The sequence below is a fragment of the Parambassis ranga genome, chromosome 4, assembly GCF_900634625.1.
Source record: "Parambassis ranga chromosome 4, fParRan2.1, whole genome shotgun sequence".
Taxonomy (NCBI): Eukaryota; Metazoa; Chordata; class Actinopteri; family Ambassidae; genus Parambassis; species Parambassis ranga.
The window spans coordinates 4,919,259-4,939,092 of record NC_041025.1 but is presented as its reverse complement, the minus strand read 5'-3'; the positions used below and the strand labels follow the sequence as shown (position 1 = coordinate 4,939,092).

Here is a 19,834-nt window from a genome sequence, read left to right as displayed (position 1 = left end):
TCCTAACAGTGTGTATAGCAGTTAATAAAAATGTATAACACGTAATTAGCTAAGTTCATAAGGCAATCATAACAACATTCTTCAACAGGTTTTTAGCTAACATAAGGTGTATTAATTACATACAATATTAGCAAGTTGTCTAAAAGAACTATCATACACTTCTATGAAGCTGTTGCAGGAATTATCTACGCATAAAACTGTGTGCAAATTCAGGAGGTAAAACTCTACTCCACTCCTGGGTGCTCAGGAAACATTGCTTATTTGCATTCTATGATGAAGCCCCAAAACCTCTGCCATGGCTGTCCCTGAGTGGGGAACGCTGGTGTGCAGAATGTGCCTTTGTAAATGCTTGATCCAGTCCTCCTGGATAGACAAGGGGCCGTGGAAGACGAGGTCACAGAATCTGCAGGAACAGAGAGAAAACTGTCGTTTCTTTGTACAGGGACTGATTCAGATCAGGTGCAAGTTGTTGGAAACTATTAACTATTAGTATTTGAAAGTAAGTCTTAATAGACACAAGATTTTCAAACTGTTATAAAAAAAAACATGGGTGACCACAGGCATTATAGTCCCTCTCCACATAGACCTAAACACATTGCATCTGCACAGCTCCACAAACATGAGATCTTACAGAAATTCTTGAGAACGAACATGACTTCAGATGAAAAAAACAAATGTTGGTAAAAAGACAAAGCTGGCCCTGTGTCTGGTCTGAAATAGCCTAGTGTGTAGCCAGCCTGAGTCTTCTTGTGTTCAGGCTTCAGTAAAAATGTAAAGGGCCATACAGCAGCAGTAAGACTGCAGAACAATGTCTTACAAGGCGCCTCTTTCCATTGGCTTGCAGTGCGTAGGTTTTTCACGATTTACGATTCTTAAAACAATAAAGTGAGAATGAGCAGAATTTAACAGAAACACATTCAACCTGCATATACACACATATTGTGCTTTTTGTGTCAACAGCCCATGCAGACCCGAATGTTGTGCTCCTCGAACAAGTGAAGGTTTGTGTGACCTTTCATTCTGTGTACCTGCAGGTGAGAGTGCATATCTCAGCATTCACCGAGGGTAAAATCTTCTTCTTTAGTCCAGGCCTTGGTCTTGGTTTCTTCTGTTTATAATCATAATCATAGCCTAGAAAAAAACAACACTGTTTTATCTGGGTGAAGATATAAAAGTATAACTAACAGAAAACCCAATACTTAAAGAAACAATTGTCAAACTAATTCATAAAATGTCTATTACTACTAGACCTCTTCTGGTTCTCCAAAGGATATTGAAACATTTTCATAGAAGTTTAACATATGTTTTAATTACATGGAGTATGTACCAAACCTAGATCTAGGATTATCAGGCTTACTGAAGAGCAGAGATTGACATCATGCAGTAATTTTATTATCAGGCAAAACTGTTACTCCCCATGCGTGCTAAAGTCTTCTTCCACCTGGTTTCCTTCTAAGCGTCAGATTTACACTCTCCTGTTAGGAATGTGTTAGTGACAAAGTTTAACACAATCATGTGTCTTCAGGGGGGCTATTTTCACATATGATACACCTTGTGAGAGTCACAGAGGATTCGTAAACTACACACACCCACACACACAAACGCAGATCTGTCTGTTCAATGACAGAAAACTGTCAATGATCCTGCAGTGCGCCGATGCCTGTTAACAAATATTGAGAACTGTGATAGTTAAGTACTTTTCCCAAATGATCTCTGAGAAATTAGACCTGGTTTTACTTTTTCAAAGTCATTTTATCTTAAAGAAAAGTAAGGATGCCCGCAGCTAAACTAAATGTCTATATATAAATCAAATCGCTTCCATTAAATGACTCATTTATGAGAATTCCTGAACTTGACATGATAATGTGTTAACTGAAAAAGAGCCAAATACTTTCTTTAAATCTCTAATGGTATATTACAAATTGTCATCAAGTCAGAGTTTTTAGGACAGGAACAAAGCAGAAAAACACTGCAGCTGCCACTGTAACAAAAACATTCATTTTTAAATAGAACTCAACAAAGAGATTCCAAATCTTCCCCAGCATCTTTCTACTTGACTCAAAGTCTGATTTGGACAGACATTAAACAAAATTGTGCAAACACAGATGATGGACTTCCAACTCAACATCAAGAGGTTTTCATGATTTTTTAATACGATCTTCAAAAGCACTTCTATCTACACTATGTGTTTTTTTTTTCACCACACAAATCAAATTATTGTGAACTATGCTCACATTGGCTTCTCGCTACATGTTATCTGTGTTGAGGTAAATTTGTGATAAATTATTGATTAGAAAAGGAGACCGTGCTTTAGTGTTCAGTGAACAGTGCAGTTCTCTACATGAATGCAAGCAAAGAGAAATATAATGGAAATGCTACATTGCAGCTAATATGAGCAAAAAAAAAGAAGAAAATATGGAGCTCAGTCAGAAACCACAAATCAACCTACAAGCTTATCGCACACTGTGAACATAGTAGTAACAATCCCTTTGAGATGAACAACACAGCATTATAATCCATACCTTGAATCCAGCTGGGTTCCACACTGGTCATCTCTGTCTCCTCCATGCCATCTTTGGTGATATTGCACATGGTCCTGGCTGCATAGTTTCCCTGATCATGTCTCACTGAACTCTCCTCTTTAGTTTGGAGCAGTTCAACTAAAGTGCTTGGTGAGGCCTTGACCTCTGTTTGAGCTTCAACCTGTGGACGCTTCTGCTCTACGAAAGTCCCTTCCTCCTGTTTTAGTACAAAGCAGTCCAGTGTGGGATGTGGACTCTTTAACCCATGTTGGATTTTAACTGGGATGCCTGAACGCATAAAGAATAGGCCATTTCTCCTGGTGAACTTTTGTGTGGCTGAATGTCGTGACAGGAAGCGGCTCTTTTTGAGGAGCTGAAGGATGTTCCAGTGTTCCTTTTTGTCCTGTAGCAGTTCCTTTAGAATACACAGCGGGGACTTATTGCTGCTGGTAACACTTCTACCTATGCGTCTCAGGTGTCCCCTCACATGGTTAGAGAGGCCAGTCTTTGTATCAAACCAGCCTGAGCACAGGGGACATGTGTGCTCTCCCTGGGTCTCTGGCTTAAAAGCTGAAATAAAATATAACACAATGTTTTACATCCTTACGATTCCAAAGATTTTACAATTGATGATTGTGATACTGTACACATATTTTGCATGGGGAATGAAGGCATATCAGCCATACAAAAATGCCATTAGTACAGCAAAACCCTTCTTCCTGCAAAATCTGGTTCTAAAACATAGATCATATGTAAATTGCCAGTAGAATGTCCACATAGCACCATAGATGGTGAAATATATGGATGAACTTTCTCTACCATCACACATTGGTTTCTAAATAGCTGGTCTGAGTGTCTCCTTGTTGACATCGTCTCCATCGTCCACCTAAACTTTCAGTTAACCCAAATACAGGCAAAGAGGTGGAGTGTGAGAGCTGAGGTTGGTAGACTGTCACAGAGGCAGGAGACTTATGACCTGAGTCACTTGTCTGTCGCTCAAAGAGGTCATGCTCAAAGTTACAATTTTATCTATAGGGATTGACTCACTTTAAAAGCCAGCCCCAGAGGCAGCAGGGAGGAACTGCAGGTTTAGACACTTCCACCTCATCCCACCCTAACTTGACATCTTTGCCTTTATATAAATTAACTGTGAGCTAGGCTTCTTTGTTGTGTTTATTGTAGATAGCACTAGTTATAGTAATGGTAATCACCTTTTCTTAGTCTTCTCATGCCAGTGTTGATCCGTCTGCAAAATCGTGGCTTACAATCGCGCAACGCCACTTGTTCTGGTGAAAGCATGTGCCGAGCGTTGTAGCTCAACCCCACTCGGTGAAGGTGCCCTCGCACATGATTAGCCAAACCCACTCCAGACTCAAAACTGGCAGGGCAGTAAGGGCAGGGCTTGTGCTCTGTTGCTGCAATGGGGGAAACATCAAAGCTATCACCGGGAGATGTAACAGGCAATTCTGAAGAATCATCACAAGCCATAGTTTCAATGTACTCCTCCTTGATTATGAGTTGCTCTATGTCGCTACAGTCTTCATCTCCATCATCTTCATCCTTGAGTGTGTGAGGGCTTTGGTGTTTGGCTGAAAAGCTCTGCCTCTTTCTGAAATACCTCTGAGCATACGGGTTTCTTTCATTCTTGCTGCCTTCCAAGCAGCCGCCTGTAGCTTCGCTGGTGTCATCACTCAAGTTATCACCGCCCTCACAGTCTTTCTCTATCTTCCTAACTGCACACTGCTTCTTTAGCCTCTGGCTAAGCCTAGGCAATATATTACCATTCATATTTCCAATAGTGTTATGTAAAGGTGTTGACATTTTCAACGTTGATGGAGAATTTTGGTTTGCTTGCACTTGTAAACTCCCGCTTGCCGGGTCATTCTGACAGAACATGTGGTCTAATTTAAGATTCTTCGCTGCCAGTAAAATAACAGGATGGTTTGCCTGTTTTGTGCTGCCAAAATGCTTGCAGTCATTGATTTCAGCATCTTCTTCTACACAGGTGAGATCAGTTTCCACATCTAATTTTTTTTCCGGTTGTCGGAGTAATTTTCCGTGCTTGTCGATCCTCCATAAAGATGGCGATAGTGTGGTTTTGGTGCTGCCAACACCGTGCTCAGAAGAGTTTATGGTTTTGATATTAGACTTCTGCTCATGAATCTCTTCTTTTTTAGGGGGACAACAGGAGAAAACAGCTCTTTCTTCAAAAGCAAACAGATTTGGTGGATGGTATCTAGGAATTTGAAGTTTGTCAGGAAACTTTTTATAATCACTACGGGATTGCTCCACCTCTGAATGTCTTTCCAATTCTACATTCTGTCTGCTTGTGAAAAAGCCCATTTTACACTGAAACTGAGCACGGCCTGCTCCCTCTACATCATTAGTATGAGTCATTCTGCTGTATTGGGGCTGGTGTGTGATATGTAAGTGAGCTTCAAGTGCCCGCTGTGTCAGTGTAATGTAGTTACACTCCTCACAGAAGTAGTAGTGCTTCAGATTATCGTGCTTTTTGGCATGCCGGACAAGGATTTTCGGGCAGTTACAGGCAAATGTACACTGAGGGCATGGCGCTGTGGTGGCCCTGTCTTCAATTTCACTCTTTCTAAAACCTTTGATTTCCACCATAAGTTTTTCCAGCCTGTCTTGGTGAATAATGATGTGCCTCATGAGGGAGTTGCTATCACAGAACAAACGCCCACACATCCTGCATATAAAGGGCTGCGAATCCTTCTCACTGTTCACCTGATTATGCTTGCCTAAATGATACATCATATGTCTATGGAAATATCTTTTCTCCTTGAAATTAACATTGCATATTGTGCATGAAAAGAAAAGTGGATCTTGTTCAAGTTGTTCTGTCTCCAGCTGTTCCACTTTTGGACTCTCACTGGTTTCATCTTCAGGGTCATTTTCCTCATTACAGCCTTCCTGTGCTGTGCTATAAATATGGTGCTCAGAGTCTAAAGCTGTGTTCCTAGAAAGGTCTTTGAATGGCATTACTGAATATTTAATATCAGATTGGGTGCCCAAAGATTCGTCTTTGTTGCCACTGTCAACATTTTCAACATCATTACTGCTGCAGAAACGTCTGTAGCTGTTGTTAACCTTTTCTAGACAGCCTGACATGGTTTTTGTACATGTATTGTGCTTTCTGCCTCTTTGGTGCATCACTTTGGTCTCCAGCCATCTGTCACTGTGAAAAAAACACTCTCTTGCTGAATGCCATTTGATTACTTTAGTATTATCATAATCGTCTGAGGAGCTTCCTGACCGTTCCACGTCCCGTTGAGATCTTGTTTTTATTGTCTGTTTTGTCAAAGGTTGGCTAATGTGCATTTGCTCTGCACTGTCACCTGACAGTGTGGAACAGGCCAGTTTAGACTCATTCTCCTCCGAGTGAGACAGTGGCGTGTTGACACCTGGCTGTGTGGCCAGTGTTTTTACGGCGGGCCCCGCTGTGTTCTTCCAAGCGTCTGATTGAAGCTCACTAGGTGGTGGTAACACCTCGGGGCTCGTGTCCTTCTCCGCTTGCCATGCGGCATCCAGGACACTGTTGGATAAAACAGTGCCTTTGTTCAGGACACAGTGTACCTCTGAGGTGGGGTGTGAACCAGGTCCATTAACAAGTGCTCCTGAAGGCAATGAATTGCCTGCATGGGGAACAGCAGGGACACTGCTGTATACAAATGGATTCGGCTGGGTTCCATTTAAAGGGTTTTCGTGTTCATCTGAGGACAGACCTGCAGCATTGTTCTTCAGGGAGAATGTGTGACTCTGTAATGGCTCCAGAGTACGACCGGGGCTGTCAGACACAGATTCCACGTCTTTGTCCTCTTGTGCATTTGACTTCAGATCAGACATAGTAGTTATACACTGAAACATAAAAGAGTAAAAGTAATATTACTATTTCGAACAAGCCAAAAAGTCCAAGAATAACATCGTTTAAGTACAGTCCCATCTATATTGAAGATGCAAATTATAAAATGCAACAGTGATGCGCCACAGGTATAATAAAAAAAAAAAATCTCATTCACACTGACAATGTGGTACTGTTAAAAAAAATCTTTTTTTGGGCTACTCCCACTGCTCTGCAAAATGAGAGTGGCATTATTCTGTGCTGCATTATGATTTTCCAACACCCTCTTTCACCACCTCTATTCACAACAAACCCTGCTGTTAGCCCTGAATACCCTGGCGAGGATGCTTAATTATGTGAGCGTACCTCTGGGATACAACCTTCCTGCTTCTCCACCTAAAGTTCTCAGTCGTCTGCTAAAATTGACCAATTTCCATGGGAACAAAGTACACCTCCAATGAGATCATATTGCGTCTTATCACTCTGTGATGGTGCCAACACGGATCCCAGCATGAGACTGTTGTTACTTGAATCCTGACAAATTGGCAGGCACACAATCTGTCTAAAACACAAACACAGACCCACACAAAGAAAACATACGCTTTCGCACATACACGAGGAAGGGCATACAAATTCATCCAAGAGTGAATTTAACGTGCAATCAATATTTTGATTTGATTTTTATTTGGATGTATCCAAACTTACAATTCTGAATGTGTGCAAGATGTTATAAGAGATTACACTTTGCCTGTCCAGAGCTGATTTACTTTCAAATGTATGCTCAGTGGATTTGACATCCAGGGCTGGTCGCTCTCTACAGGAAGCTGCATTGCTAACGAAGTGGTAAATTCAGTGTTAATGAGTGGCTTCACTGTTACCACCTCTGAGGTAAAACCTTCCGAGCTCCATATTCTCCCCATCTGTTGTGGTGTTAGAGGTTCGAAAAGGGAACAGACGCTCCACATTTACAGCGAACTTCACTGTTACCCCCAAACGGCAGGGTGGCAAAACCATCAAAATGTCTTGGTTTAAAACCTGCAAGCCTCATTAGCATCCAACTCACACCACATGCTGCTATATATATATATATATATATATATATATATATATATATATATATATATATATATATATATATATATATAGCTGTTTAACAGGGGTTCAACAGAAAAGCAGTTTTTTAAAAATGTATTTGCTTCTATTTACTTCATTTAGTCAATGTTAAAAGGCTGACTTTGCCTTGCCTGAAGATATTTACAGGGATTATGAGCCTTAATACAGTTAAGCTGTATGCACAGATCAATCTGCTGTGAGCTTTCTGCTATTTTCCCCAAGACACTCGCCTGCTTTTTCAGATTGGTAAATGAGATTTAGAAGGTGCATCATCATCACTGTGTTGTCTATGAAAACATGAAAACAAACAAACACCTCTATGTTATGTATGTATGTTATTGGCTTCCTTCTCATGTAGGAAAAAATGCAATTCAGTACATCTGTGGTGCTCGAATTCTTTACTATGAAGAGCAAAAAAATGAAGCTGGCCCAAAAATACATATTCATGATGACAGGTATTACATTGTTTTAAAACAGCCCCACTAAGAATGAGAGAAACTAGCTTTGAATTTTTTAGTTTCTCGATTCCCACTAACATAAGGTAGACACACAGCACATAAGCAAAATAATTTTAAACAATTTACTTTCAACTGCTAAATAAAGATAAATATATTATGCAAAGACACACACATATAAAGATGTATAAATGTACAATACATGTATAAATAAAGTGGAGCATAAGGGGGGAGACAGTAAACGTGGTAAGCCCAAACAAAGGCAACACAGGCTAAATGTGGTATGTTATACAGAAAGCTCTATTACCGTAACCACATTTGTGCAACCACGTAATCCAACACTATATACATCCTGCCTTTGTGGCACTTTTAACTAAAAGATTTTCAAATAATTTTGGATTAGAATACAAGCTGTTTAAATAACTAAGCTAGCATAAATACTGCATATTTATTTTTTTTTTATTTACTGACTAACTACAAAACTGAACATACGATAGTAGCTTTATTTCAGTTCAATTGCACAATTGCATTGTGTTACATGTGTACCTAATGAACTACAAAAAGCAGAAAGTAATGGTGTTGCTGCAATCTCTTGCAGCACATTGATAGTTGGTGGGCTGGGAAGCATGCCATGTACTCACATCAGTACAGCTTTGAGCTGAGCTCACAACCACAGCGCACATCATGCCCTATTCTGTTTCATCTTCCTGTCATTCTCTACTGTGAACAATCTCATTTTATAAAAATGACATAACATTTACCGGTAATTTTTTTTTGTTATGGTGAATTACTTGTTTCATTACACAGTGTAAGCAGTAATTCTCTGTGTGTTCTTTAAAGCAATACTCCAATTAGAGCAGCCACAAACTGCTAGAGAGTCGACAACCCATCTATGTTACAATGACAGAGTGCTAAAGTCAAGCGCCGTCGTAAGACCTGTCAATGAAATTCTGTCATTTACGCGAACATTTTAAGAACAATCTATATTGCAAGGCTGAAATCTGTAGCAGGGTGAACATGACATCTTAGCTTTTCTACTCATTTCTAATGTGTCGGGCTACCTGCAATAACTTCAACAGAAGGTAAGTGAGGTGTGAAAATCTGAGGCTGATATGGCAGAGGGACTTGGAGACATGGCAGATAAAAGAACATATCGTCTCTAAAAATGGTAAATATATAAGATGCTATGTGGAAAAGTGTGTTACATAATGTTACATAAAGTTTTCAGAGTTTATTTTACACCAGTAAAATCAAAAAGAACAGGTTTGGCTGATGACAGTAGGTGTTGGAAGTGTGGGAGAGCACGCTTGTCCACGCTTTGTGAAACTACACTCAGATGAAACCCGCCTGGAAAAATATACTAAAATCTGATAGAAGACAAATCTTTATGTTTATATTTGTGTTTCATAAGGGAAACAATAATGTCATCTGCTTGTATGTGTTTGAATATAAAGCCCATGGGAGTCGGTGCGGTGTAAGGCACTGTGAGAAGGTGAATACAGGCACATTATAAAAACTTGAAGATGTGCTTATAATGGTACTGTACTGTAATGTAAGACAGGGAAATATCGACCTGTACAGGTACATATACATATGTGCATGAAGCACAGGTTGAAACAACCAGAGACAAACGCATGTCAAACCTCCAGGCCTGCAGCCTCTGAGGGCTGGCTCCAAGTGAGTCAACCCTTAGAGACCTCCATTTTCAAGTTTTACCTTTACAGGAGACATAAACATGTTCCCAGCCTGGTACAAAAACTGTTTTAGGCTGTATTGATCAGTTTTACTTATATAACATCTGTATGGGGATTCATTTTTTACATGAGTCACTTGACCAACTCAAGTGACAGTTGGGCACCAACTCAGATAATAAGCTTCAAGACCTTGTTACCCATTCCTGGGTCAAAGATACTGCAGTACCACGACAAAAAATTCACAATTCAACAGGATTAATTGTGAGTGTAAACAACTGTCTGTCTGTCTATTGTCAATTAGATTCAAAGCACATTCCAAATAAACGAACCACTGCGGATAATCCAGAGTATTCATTGTAACTTATTCCACTCTTAAATGAAAAAAACTGCAATACCAAACTTTAAGTCTCGTGAGGACAACAAACTGATTGACCTGGAAGAGTCTGGTGCTGTAGGCTTGTAAGACTGTGAATGTCTAAGCAAATTCCTTTTTCTTGTTCAGCTGAAGACCCAGTCTGGCAGCACAGTGGAGACAGCGCTAAAGACCAACTGAGACCAGTCAGCCAAACCATTTCAACTGCTGGAGCTGTCTGTATGGATCAACAGCCAACCCTACATTCCTCTGCCATCGCCTTTGCTGGAGAAATGCCTAAATGAGGGGGGGGGGGGGCACGGTCCCTCAAGTACTGCACTACACAACTTCCACAGTTAATGGGATCTATTGATTTATTTGACACAATGTGAATTTATGAAGCTACCTCTTTAGAGTGAGAGTATCAAAGCGTGGCTCAAAACAAACAGACAGAGATTCAACTTGACACTCCAGTAATCCCAAGGTGAGTGTGTTCTCTCAGTGAGGGTGCCACAGTGAAAAAAAAAGAAAACACACACAGTTAAGTTCTTCTTCTGCTATCTTAGCCCTGCAGTTACCCACAGTTTCAAATGGCAAGATGAAATTTACAATGCACTCCTCAATCTGACTAACTGGCATGTTGTGTTAAACAAACGTGAATCTGCAAAGAACACCGACACACTCCAAAAAAAAAGCCTAAACATTTCTTGAAATTGCACAGGAGAAAATAAAGAGAGAGCGGCTTTCACACAACGTCTTTGTCAGGATTACGCACTCTTTTATCCCACTGATTTCTTGTCACCCAAAGGTCATTTCCATAATAATGGTCTCTATTTTCCCTAATGGGATTTTGCCTGTGATTATGTATGCCAGCGTCTTGTGCAGACACTATCAGCCCTGTCATCCTGAACTGCACAAATGTAATTACACAAAGCCTTTGATAACTAAACAATGTAATTTACTGCTTGAGTGAAAATACATATTAGAGTTATATGTCTTAAGTCACACAATAAAGGAAAGTATACCATAGGCGGTTTCTTCCAAGAAAACTGTGTTCTTTAAAGTAAGAACCAAAATTAAATGGTAATATATGCTTTTAAATCACAAGAATCTTTGTGTACACTCAAGCATTTGAAAAAAAAACACATTACATAACATGAAGTTTAAAAATATTATTTAAATTATAAAATTTTTTTTTTTTTTTTTTGGAGTGAAACTTTATATTTGTATTAATTTAGCCTTTATTTAACCAGGTTAATTTAGATCAAGGATCTCTTTTACATGAGACCTGGCCGAGAGGTCAGCAGCACAGTTACATTAAAAACAATAAACAACAGATACAATTAACAACATTAAAACTTGCTCACATAAAACAGCCAGACAAGGAAGACTGCAAGAGCCCCAGAGCTTTACACTCATTTAATGTAACAAGGTCTTGAAGCTGAAGCTCAGATTGTAATATATTCCGAGCATTAGGTGCTGAAAACCTAAACGCTTTCTTGACCAGTTCAGTTCGTGGTAATACATACATAATATGATGACACTCACAGCCTGTGCTAACTATGGACTTAAAGCAGCTAGTTACTCTAACTTAGCATAAAGACTTGAAAAAAGAGCAAACCAACAGACAGGGGCTATTTGATTAACCAATCAGCCTTTGTCACCTTCATCTTTCACAAAATGAAAATGAAGCCAACTCCGTACATGTTTTCAAAGGACATGAGGTGTGCCTCATATCAACTCATGTTTTCCTATGGAGCTTTCTGCCACGCTGGCTCGTTTTACATGGAGGTCACCGTTACACAACAGTGTCAACAGCACAACCACAAAGGGGCCAAAAGAAAAGTAGCTAGGCACAATAGCAAAAAAAAATGGTACACCAATGCTGGTTTTAATTACACAGTAGATGAGTTTGTGTTTCTGCTTACTTTCTGGTACATCACAGTTTGTACTATTTGTTGTTCTAGCGACTGCTGTAGAGTCATCTGGCCTGGGAGTGAATGCCCACCGGACCCTTTTGCCCTATTTTGTTATATTTGGATAGAGCAGGCTACTGTAACTGTTTCCTCTGTTTTCTTACAGTCTCTTTGTGCTAACCTAGTGCACTGTTAGCTGAGGACAGAATGCTAACAGTGTCTTCACAAAATGCAGTAAAAACAAATCAAATCTATGGATATTCTGAAGAAATCGCCTAATTAAAGACTTTCAGAGGAGAAGAAAACCACAAAAAGACACTCCAGACCAACAGGGGTCAAACGAGCAAGAGCCTTGAACCACAGGCAAGAATCTCTCATATGAAAAACAATCCATTATATGACCAAGGTTCAACATACACACAAAAAAATCCTCTTGAACCTGTCCACAGCAAACTCCTCCTTACCTCCCTCTCCTAAAAACAGAATGAGTGAAATGGCTGTGATGGTAGATTTACTGATGAAAAAAGGTGAAGCGAGAACATTCGGAGTGATAAAAGGGGACAGGGAGCGAGTGACAGTTGGGTTAAGACAGAAGTCATGTTCAATAGCAGGTAGAAACATCAAACAGCGAGTTCACAGGAAACCCATGCAACCTTGTCTTGAAGGAGGATTTTCTGTTGTGTGGAGTAGATTATATCTGTTCAAGCTGCTGACATGGCCTCATTTGCTGCCCGTAGTGTTGGAGGGGGATTAAACGATATAAACTTTAAAGCTTTAAACAATACCTTTCAAAATTAAATGGATTAAGGGAGGGATGTCTGATGGGGATTTCCCAAGGCTTTGTTAGTTTTAAACTCTACTCCTTTTAAAGGGGGGAAGAAAAGAGAGAGAGAAAAAAAAAAAACACAGCGGTTAGAAATTTCTCAGGCATGTGACCGTTTTAATGAGGCTGCTCTCACGTTGAGGAGGGCAGTGGGCACAGGAGGGCTGCCAAGCAGATGGCTCTCATAAACATCATATCTGCTCTGTTTAGATACATGACTTCTCATCTCCCAACACTGAGAGGAAAACAAACCCGACCATCACCGCGAGCACTACCCACTTGCCTGCTTTTGGCAAGCTGTGCCGGCTTGTTGAAATGGCACATTTCCATTTCCTGCATTTCTCCTTCATAACAATATGCATGAGCTGCGCAATTGATATACATAACCTCTAATCTGTTATAAGTATGCAGAGAAGATGCAGCGGGTATTTTTGTTTAGTGGCAGTTAGGATGTTGACTTTTATTAAATGTTATTATTACCATATAACTGAAAGTATATAAATACTAAGCAAGACAGGAGTTGTTGCTCTGATTAGGCATGCTCAGATGCTCTGCTCTTCATCTGAGATGGGGGGGAAAAAAATAAATATATATATCAAACTTTGTTGCTGGCGCTTTGCCGTAGACATGTGACCATTCAGATGAAAGGGAGTCGGTGTCAAACTGCTCTCCAAATTGAGGACGGGCTCCACATTGCCGAGCAGACATCAGTGAGCTTAAATTCGGAGGCATGTCAAGCATCGCAGGTATTAGGATGAAATCCCTCATTATCTTTCTTTAAAACATAATATGAATGCACCATGGCAGGGACTGATGGGTGGTGGTGGGGTGGGGGGGTTTAGGTACCAGAGGGCTCAGTACTCACTAATGGCAACCAAAGTGATCCCCCAGTAGTCACCTTGAATTCTATTATTAGACCAGGGCGAACAACTCCAAACAGAAACTGGATCAAGTGTTGCTGTTCGCAGCCTGATTGAGTGCAGAAGCGGCTAAAATAAGTACCGCTGTGATCACACGGGGGTCAGAGAGATGACATGAGTAGCAAACAAAGAAAAAGAAGGGAGCCTCTGAAGCCAAGACGCCAAAACTGTGGCTGTCAAAAAGTCACAAGGAATTCAGAGGCCAACAAAAGTCTATTTATCTAACTCTATCAGGAGAAGTGGACAGCTGGAGCACAGCAGCCTTGACAGCAGTGGGATTCCCTTGTCATTTTACAAGGTCCACACACACACAGACGCCATGTAAGACGATTATTCAGTACTGCTTGTCAATTGTACCTTTTCAACCCGGATCAATGAGTCGTCTTGCACCGGGGCCTGTATCAGCACCAGTCATTAACATGTGAGTGCCACTCTATCAGCTCCAGCTCCAAATAAATCAAAGGGTCGGCCACAGAAGAAAAGGGGCTAATATTTCCTCAATAACCCCAGAGAGACACCATGGAGAGATGCAAATTGCCTCCCAGGAGACCCCGGGGGATGTGAAGGAGAAACTCGCTGGGAGGCAACGGGAAGCTAATGAGTATAATGGTAAATGTATACAAGGAGAGGGAGAAAACCCCTCTCTATTCATACCAATTAATACAATCTTATCAATGGAGGTGTACTGTAGAAGGAGGGTCCCATGTCTAACCCCTGCCCTCCTCCCCACTTGCACCTCACGAGCGTCTGTATTATTCAACACGGGCCAGGCTACGGTCATTAGCCCTGTGGGAGGCTGGGCAAGGCCTGGGGAGTTAAGGAGATTTTAAAAACCACTCACTCCTCACATCAAAACAAATCGGGCCAAATCAAAGGGGCTCAAAAATGTCCTCTCTTTGAGGGGCGAGGGAGGAAACCGCCATTGTTGTGAAAGCCAGCTTTTTGCCGCATCGCTATAAAAATGGAAGAGAAATAAAAGATAGCAGCAGCGAGAAGTGGCTTCATCAATCACGCTGCTTTTGTGAAAAAAGGATTACATATGATTAAAATGTCGGGACATGAAATAATATAAGTTTAAAAACCTTAATAGTGTTAAATATGACAGTAAGTAGAAAATTATGACACTGATGCATTTAATCAATTAAATAGTGCTTAACGAGTGCGACGTTTGAGTGTTCATTATTTTCCTCCCTATCATTAGCAGATTAACAGGATTTTTTCTGCGCCTTGTTAGACAGGCAGTGCAGCTGCTGACACCAAAAACCTGAGCAGGCTCAGTTTTAAGAAGATGTTTTGAATTTCATGCAGTGTAATTGTTTTACAAGGAAATTGGTTATAATAAAATTGGGATTTTTACTTCTGAAATTTTTGTTTTTTCTCTTCCTATTCCACCTTAACAAAGATCCTGACACAATATACAGATCAAACCAAACTTTGTAATCACATGTTAGAATGAAGTTGTGATTTTTGCCATTAATTTAAAATGTAATTTATGTAATACTCCACTATAAAGTTGTGTGTACCATGCAAACAAAACATAGGCCCATCGACCAAAGCATTCCTCCACTGCACTTGTAGTGGACAGAAGTCCCACAGTGAAAGCACATTGAGGAAATGTGGAGTGGTATGTAGTTTAAAGAAGCATTTGAACCACCTGAAAGGGCAGTGAAATGCCTCAAAAGCACAAGAACAAAAAGGACTGCCTCGCTCTATCATTTTGAAGGTCATTTATCAAGATGGAGAAATATACCTGGCAGCAGCTGATTGGAGGTGGATTTGCCTTCTAGAGCTCGCCGGGGAGAATGAAATGAAGGTTAATCACTATATAACTTTCTACATGTATAATCCTATACTCCAGATTTCATTGAGCATGTCTATAAAAGCCCTCCGTCAGCATAATTGCACCTAACCTGTGCCCCGCGTGCTCAAATCTCTAAAATATCACATCCAACTCTGAGAATAAATGGGAAATTAATGAGGAAAGTGCTGAGCTCAGAAAGGGTTAGCCGCCGCACAGCTCATGTACAATGGAAGCTCGCTAATCCTAGCCCTCAACGATAGAGGTTGTTTGGACTTCAGAGGGATAAATACAAGACCATACTGGTTTGACATTCTCGCAGGCTTGTGTGTATTGGATCCGACTTAAAGCATAACAGAAAGCATGTTTTAGAGATTAGATGCCAACATAATAAAACGACAAGGAACTCACAGTGGTGATGCACTCCTTAAATATATCACAAATACATGCTGTAAGTGTGATTTTTTTTATGTATTTGTTTATTTTTCTGCCTCTTTTGATTATTTACATTTGTGTTTCACGCAATAACACACTTGTATACACCCATCATCCCTTCTTTCATCCTCAAGCTAATTTAGTCTGCATAGGCAAAAGCTTACCACGATCATTCAAGCTACATTAACTGGTGCTGTTCCTCAATGTATCATCCCTTAGAGTGAGAGCTGAGAGTATCAGTGATCATATTCTGCCCCTTAGTGGAGGAAATGGTCCACAGCTTGAATGAAACAGGATAATGAAGGGGTTTGGCTGAGCAGCAGACTGGATTGTGGACAGCTCATGGATCATTCTGCTTTTGATAGACTGCAGCAATCTCACCTGTCTGTGAATTAGGATTCAAGTAGCTGAGGTAAAAGAAAGTCACCCATGTGTCTCTTTAAAAAAAAGGGACATATAAAGTGAGTGTGCCTCTCAATTTATATGCAGATTCAGATCTGCAAACATTAAAAATATCCCAAACTAAAAAGAGAAAGGATATCCGTAGTTTGGATGCTGTTGACATTAATCGTCTTCAAAAGCTGCTGGTTTGAGGCTTTTTATATAACCAGGCTGCATCATGTGTCAAACAATCAAAGTACTGGAGTGAACCCCTAACCCTGGAAATTCATCCAAAATGTGTTTCTGCGAATCCTTCACAGTAGAGCTGCCATCACAAATTAAGGAAATGAAAAGCTTTCTCGTATCTTCATGCTGTTTGTTACAGATGCAGCAGCAAACGTTCACTGGAACGTACGCAGGAGAACACAAACAGAAATGGGAGCTGAAATAACAACATATCCAGTCTGTCTATTATAAATCCGACTCTTAGTTACCTTAGAGTACTGCAGGTGGAAACAAACACTATATTGTAGTATACATGCAGCTGATTTAACATGTTTTATTGAAATAAAAAATAATGACAATCATCACAGTTTCCTAGAATCCTGTGTGGCTCAGATAAATTGCTTCTTTTCTTCCAATTTTAAGTTAAAATGATCCAATACGTTGTTAAGTTATTCCTAAAAAAATGGCTTCTTGTCTGAAAACTCTGTGCTTCATTAGTTAGTTACGGTAAGTTGGGGATTTTACAACAAAAATAATGTCAATGTGGTGGCAATCCACAACAAAAAGTCACTACATTTCAAGAAAATTAAACAAAGACTGTGGTATTGTAAATATTAGCTGTGTGTCAGTGATTCTCTTTCACACTGGAAAATAATCAACAGCCAGCTTGTCACTCCCTACAACCTGCCAAGTGTAGGAGTGGAGGCAGTGACACATATAACTGACATCTCAGATTTAATTTGACTGGTAATCACACCCAGCTATAGTTTCAGAGCATTTCACACATCCAAGCTACAGTTTCAGGTGTTAAGATGGTAAGAGACATGCAACTGTGCCTCTGAATGATAACACCTCTTCAGAGGCGGTCACATTTTAGGTTTATGCTCTGCCATTATGATTATAATAATGATAGCAGAAGAAAGTTAAGACTCCAACGCAACACGCAATTAAGACGCAATCAACACTCGTTTTTTATCTGCTCAAATACACTTATACCAGTTAAGGGGCTGTCTGAAACTAATAAAAACATCTAGGCTTCACTGCTTGTCACCATGTTGTCTTGAGTCATACACCGTGAGTGAACAATGGCACTTCTGACAAGAGGCAACATTCTCTTAATGTCACCTGCATTTGTCGTAATCACTGAATATTCATGCAGTGTTAAGACAATGAAAAGTTAACATGAGCATACATACCAGTCAACGAGAGCCAGCCACATTTTTCTGAACCTGTAACAGTGAAAAACAGCAGTTAGTTTTCTTTAGTTTTGACAAGTTGCACACTACAGATCACTATGGCTTGGATAATGGCAAGTGTCCGCAGAATGGCAGCTCCTTGTCTGCATAAATCCAAAACATATCAATGTCCATTATCAGTAGTCGCCTCTGGAAACTCTGGACAAAGACTTTTGGAGGTCTAAAATGCCTTTTTTTTTCCAGAATAGCTTCCAGATGAGCTGCTGCCATGTTTGACTGCTTTGAAATCCATAAAAAGTCCACAAGAGAAAGAGTTCATCACACAAGCATGCAGCCAATATAATTTCTATGTACGTCAATCACAGACCAACACTGTCTAAATAGCAAACCCATCAAGCAACCGATGCTAGGAAATGACACAATCCTTTATGTCCAAAAACACCCATGTGTACAAGTTTAGTGTGGTCAGATTAAATGAATAGTAAACGACAGATACTACTGTCTCTTTGGTGTGCTAGGGCTGTTTGAATGAGATGACGATTATCAGTGTCTCCAGTATATGCTGCTAACAAAATGATGTGTAGTATGTCAATGAGAGTATGTCTGCCTGTGTGTGGAGCGCAGGTATGCTTTGACACTTCAAGCTCAGTAATGAGATTTAATAAGTTGAATTCAAGGATTGATGTTTTTAGCAATTAGGTGGAAGAATCTGTAAACATGTCTGCATTGTGTGCTACACTCTACTGTATGTGGCAGCAACAAACGTTGTTTAGGGCAACTGAGACGATGCCTTTCTGTGTTATTCATACAAAGAAAACCACCCTTTACTAAATATGTTATTTGTCAATTAATCTCTTACAATATAACAAAACTATATGCATAACATTACAGCACGTTTTAAGAGAGGCTGATTTAAGTATCAGGTTTCAGGCTGTAAAATGCGACAGCTTGCATATTTCCCGGGCTTCATGCAGTGGTAAACTGTAAAAATAACGTTATCCTGTGCTTGGAAAAAAAAACAAGCCACCATTTTCCAACACTTTATGCAAAACAATAATTAATCTTATGGTTACAGCCGCAGTGGAAAGCTCACCTCCAAGAGAAACAACTGTGGTAGTTTGCAGTGTTATGTAGATGGTGTAATGGGACGATTAGTGATTCAGTCAATGTTCTAAGGAAACAAACCACCCTTATTTTTTTTTATTTTTTTGCATAGGATGTATTTCAGCAAGACTTAATGTTCTTGGTAGGTGCATCTGATTACTAAAACGTCTCATCTCTGCAGCTGTTCCTCAGCTGAGTTGCTAATTCAGGCCAGTGTGCTCCTATTTAAGTAGTCCCAGGTGTCTTCATTTATAGCTGTGTAAGCAGCCAGCCAGGCCAGCAGAGAGCACATAACTGTTTGCTATGCTGAGCATTCAGGGACTTCAGGCATCTTGGTTAAAATATTTGACCTTGTCAAGTGACATATAATCAATTTGTGGATAACATGCCTCAACCATCTGATTTATTTAGTGGAGCAGTTGACTCCTTTACTCTCTGCGGTATACTAATGCAGTAAAACCAACACTAGGCTGTTAAGCTACCACTGACTTCTTTCTATAGCTGTGTAAGCTCATCCTTAGACACCTGCAGGGAGTGATGGACTCACTTATATAGGTCTACACTTTGATTATACACAACCTCCAATCCTGAGCTGACAACAGTGGTGTGATGCACTCTCGCTGCACTAGAAAATGTGAGTTATTGATAGAATAAATAAAAATGTTATAGATTAGTTGTCAAAAAGTATTTTAAAATATATGAACTGTGCATATACATAAGAAAATGACACACAGTCAGACACGAAAAACACCCGCTGATCTTATGGAAGCTCTTGAACTACAAAATTACTGAGCCAGAAAAAGCATAAAAGCAAAGCATGAGGCAGAAAATTATCAAATCCTCTCACAATCCAGGGGTTTTGTCATCTAGCAATTATAAAGATGAAGTCATACATTTCAAATGACTCCAATATCTTAACTTTCAGTTTGTTCAAAGTCTACATTTCCACAGAAAACAGTGTGAATGCCACAGAGCAAACTTATACTCTATAAACCCACCAGCTACAGAGGGCCCCTTCACACCCCTTCAACATTGGGACCT

General features: G+C 40.1%; 1 protein-coding gene across 1 annotated transcript; it reads right to left on the bottom strand.

Moving 5' to 3' along the window:
• Positions 1–243: 243 nt before the first annotated feature.
• On the bottom strand, positions 244–6,386 carry znf644b (zinc finger protein 644b). The gene is made up of 4 exons (XM_028403884.1): positions 3,734–6,386; positions 2,523–3,092; positions 1,029–1,131; positions 244–403 (listed from the first exon to the last, which is right to left on the bottom strand). The coding sequence occupies exons 1-4, from the start codon at positions 6,384–6,386 to the stop codon at positions 244–246; spliced, it is 3,486 nt and encodes a 1,161-aa protein (XP_028259685.1).
• Positions 6,387–19,834: the final 13,448 nt, after the last annotated feature.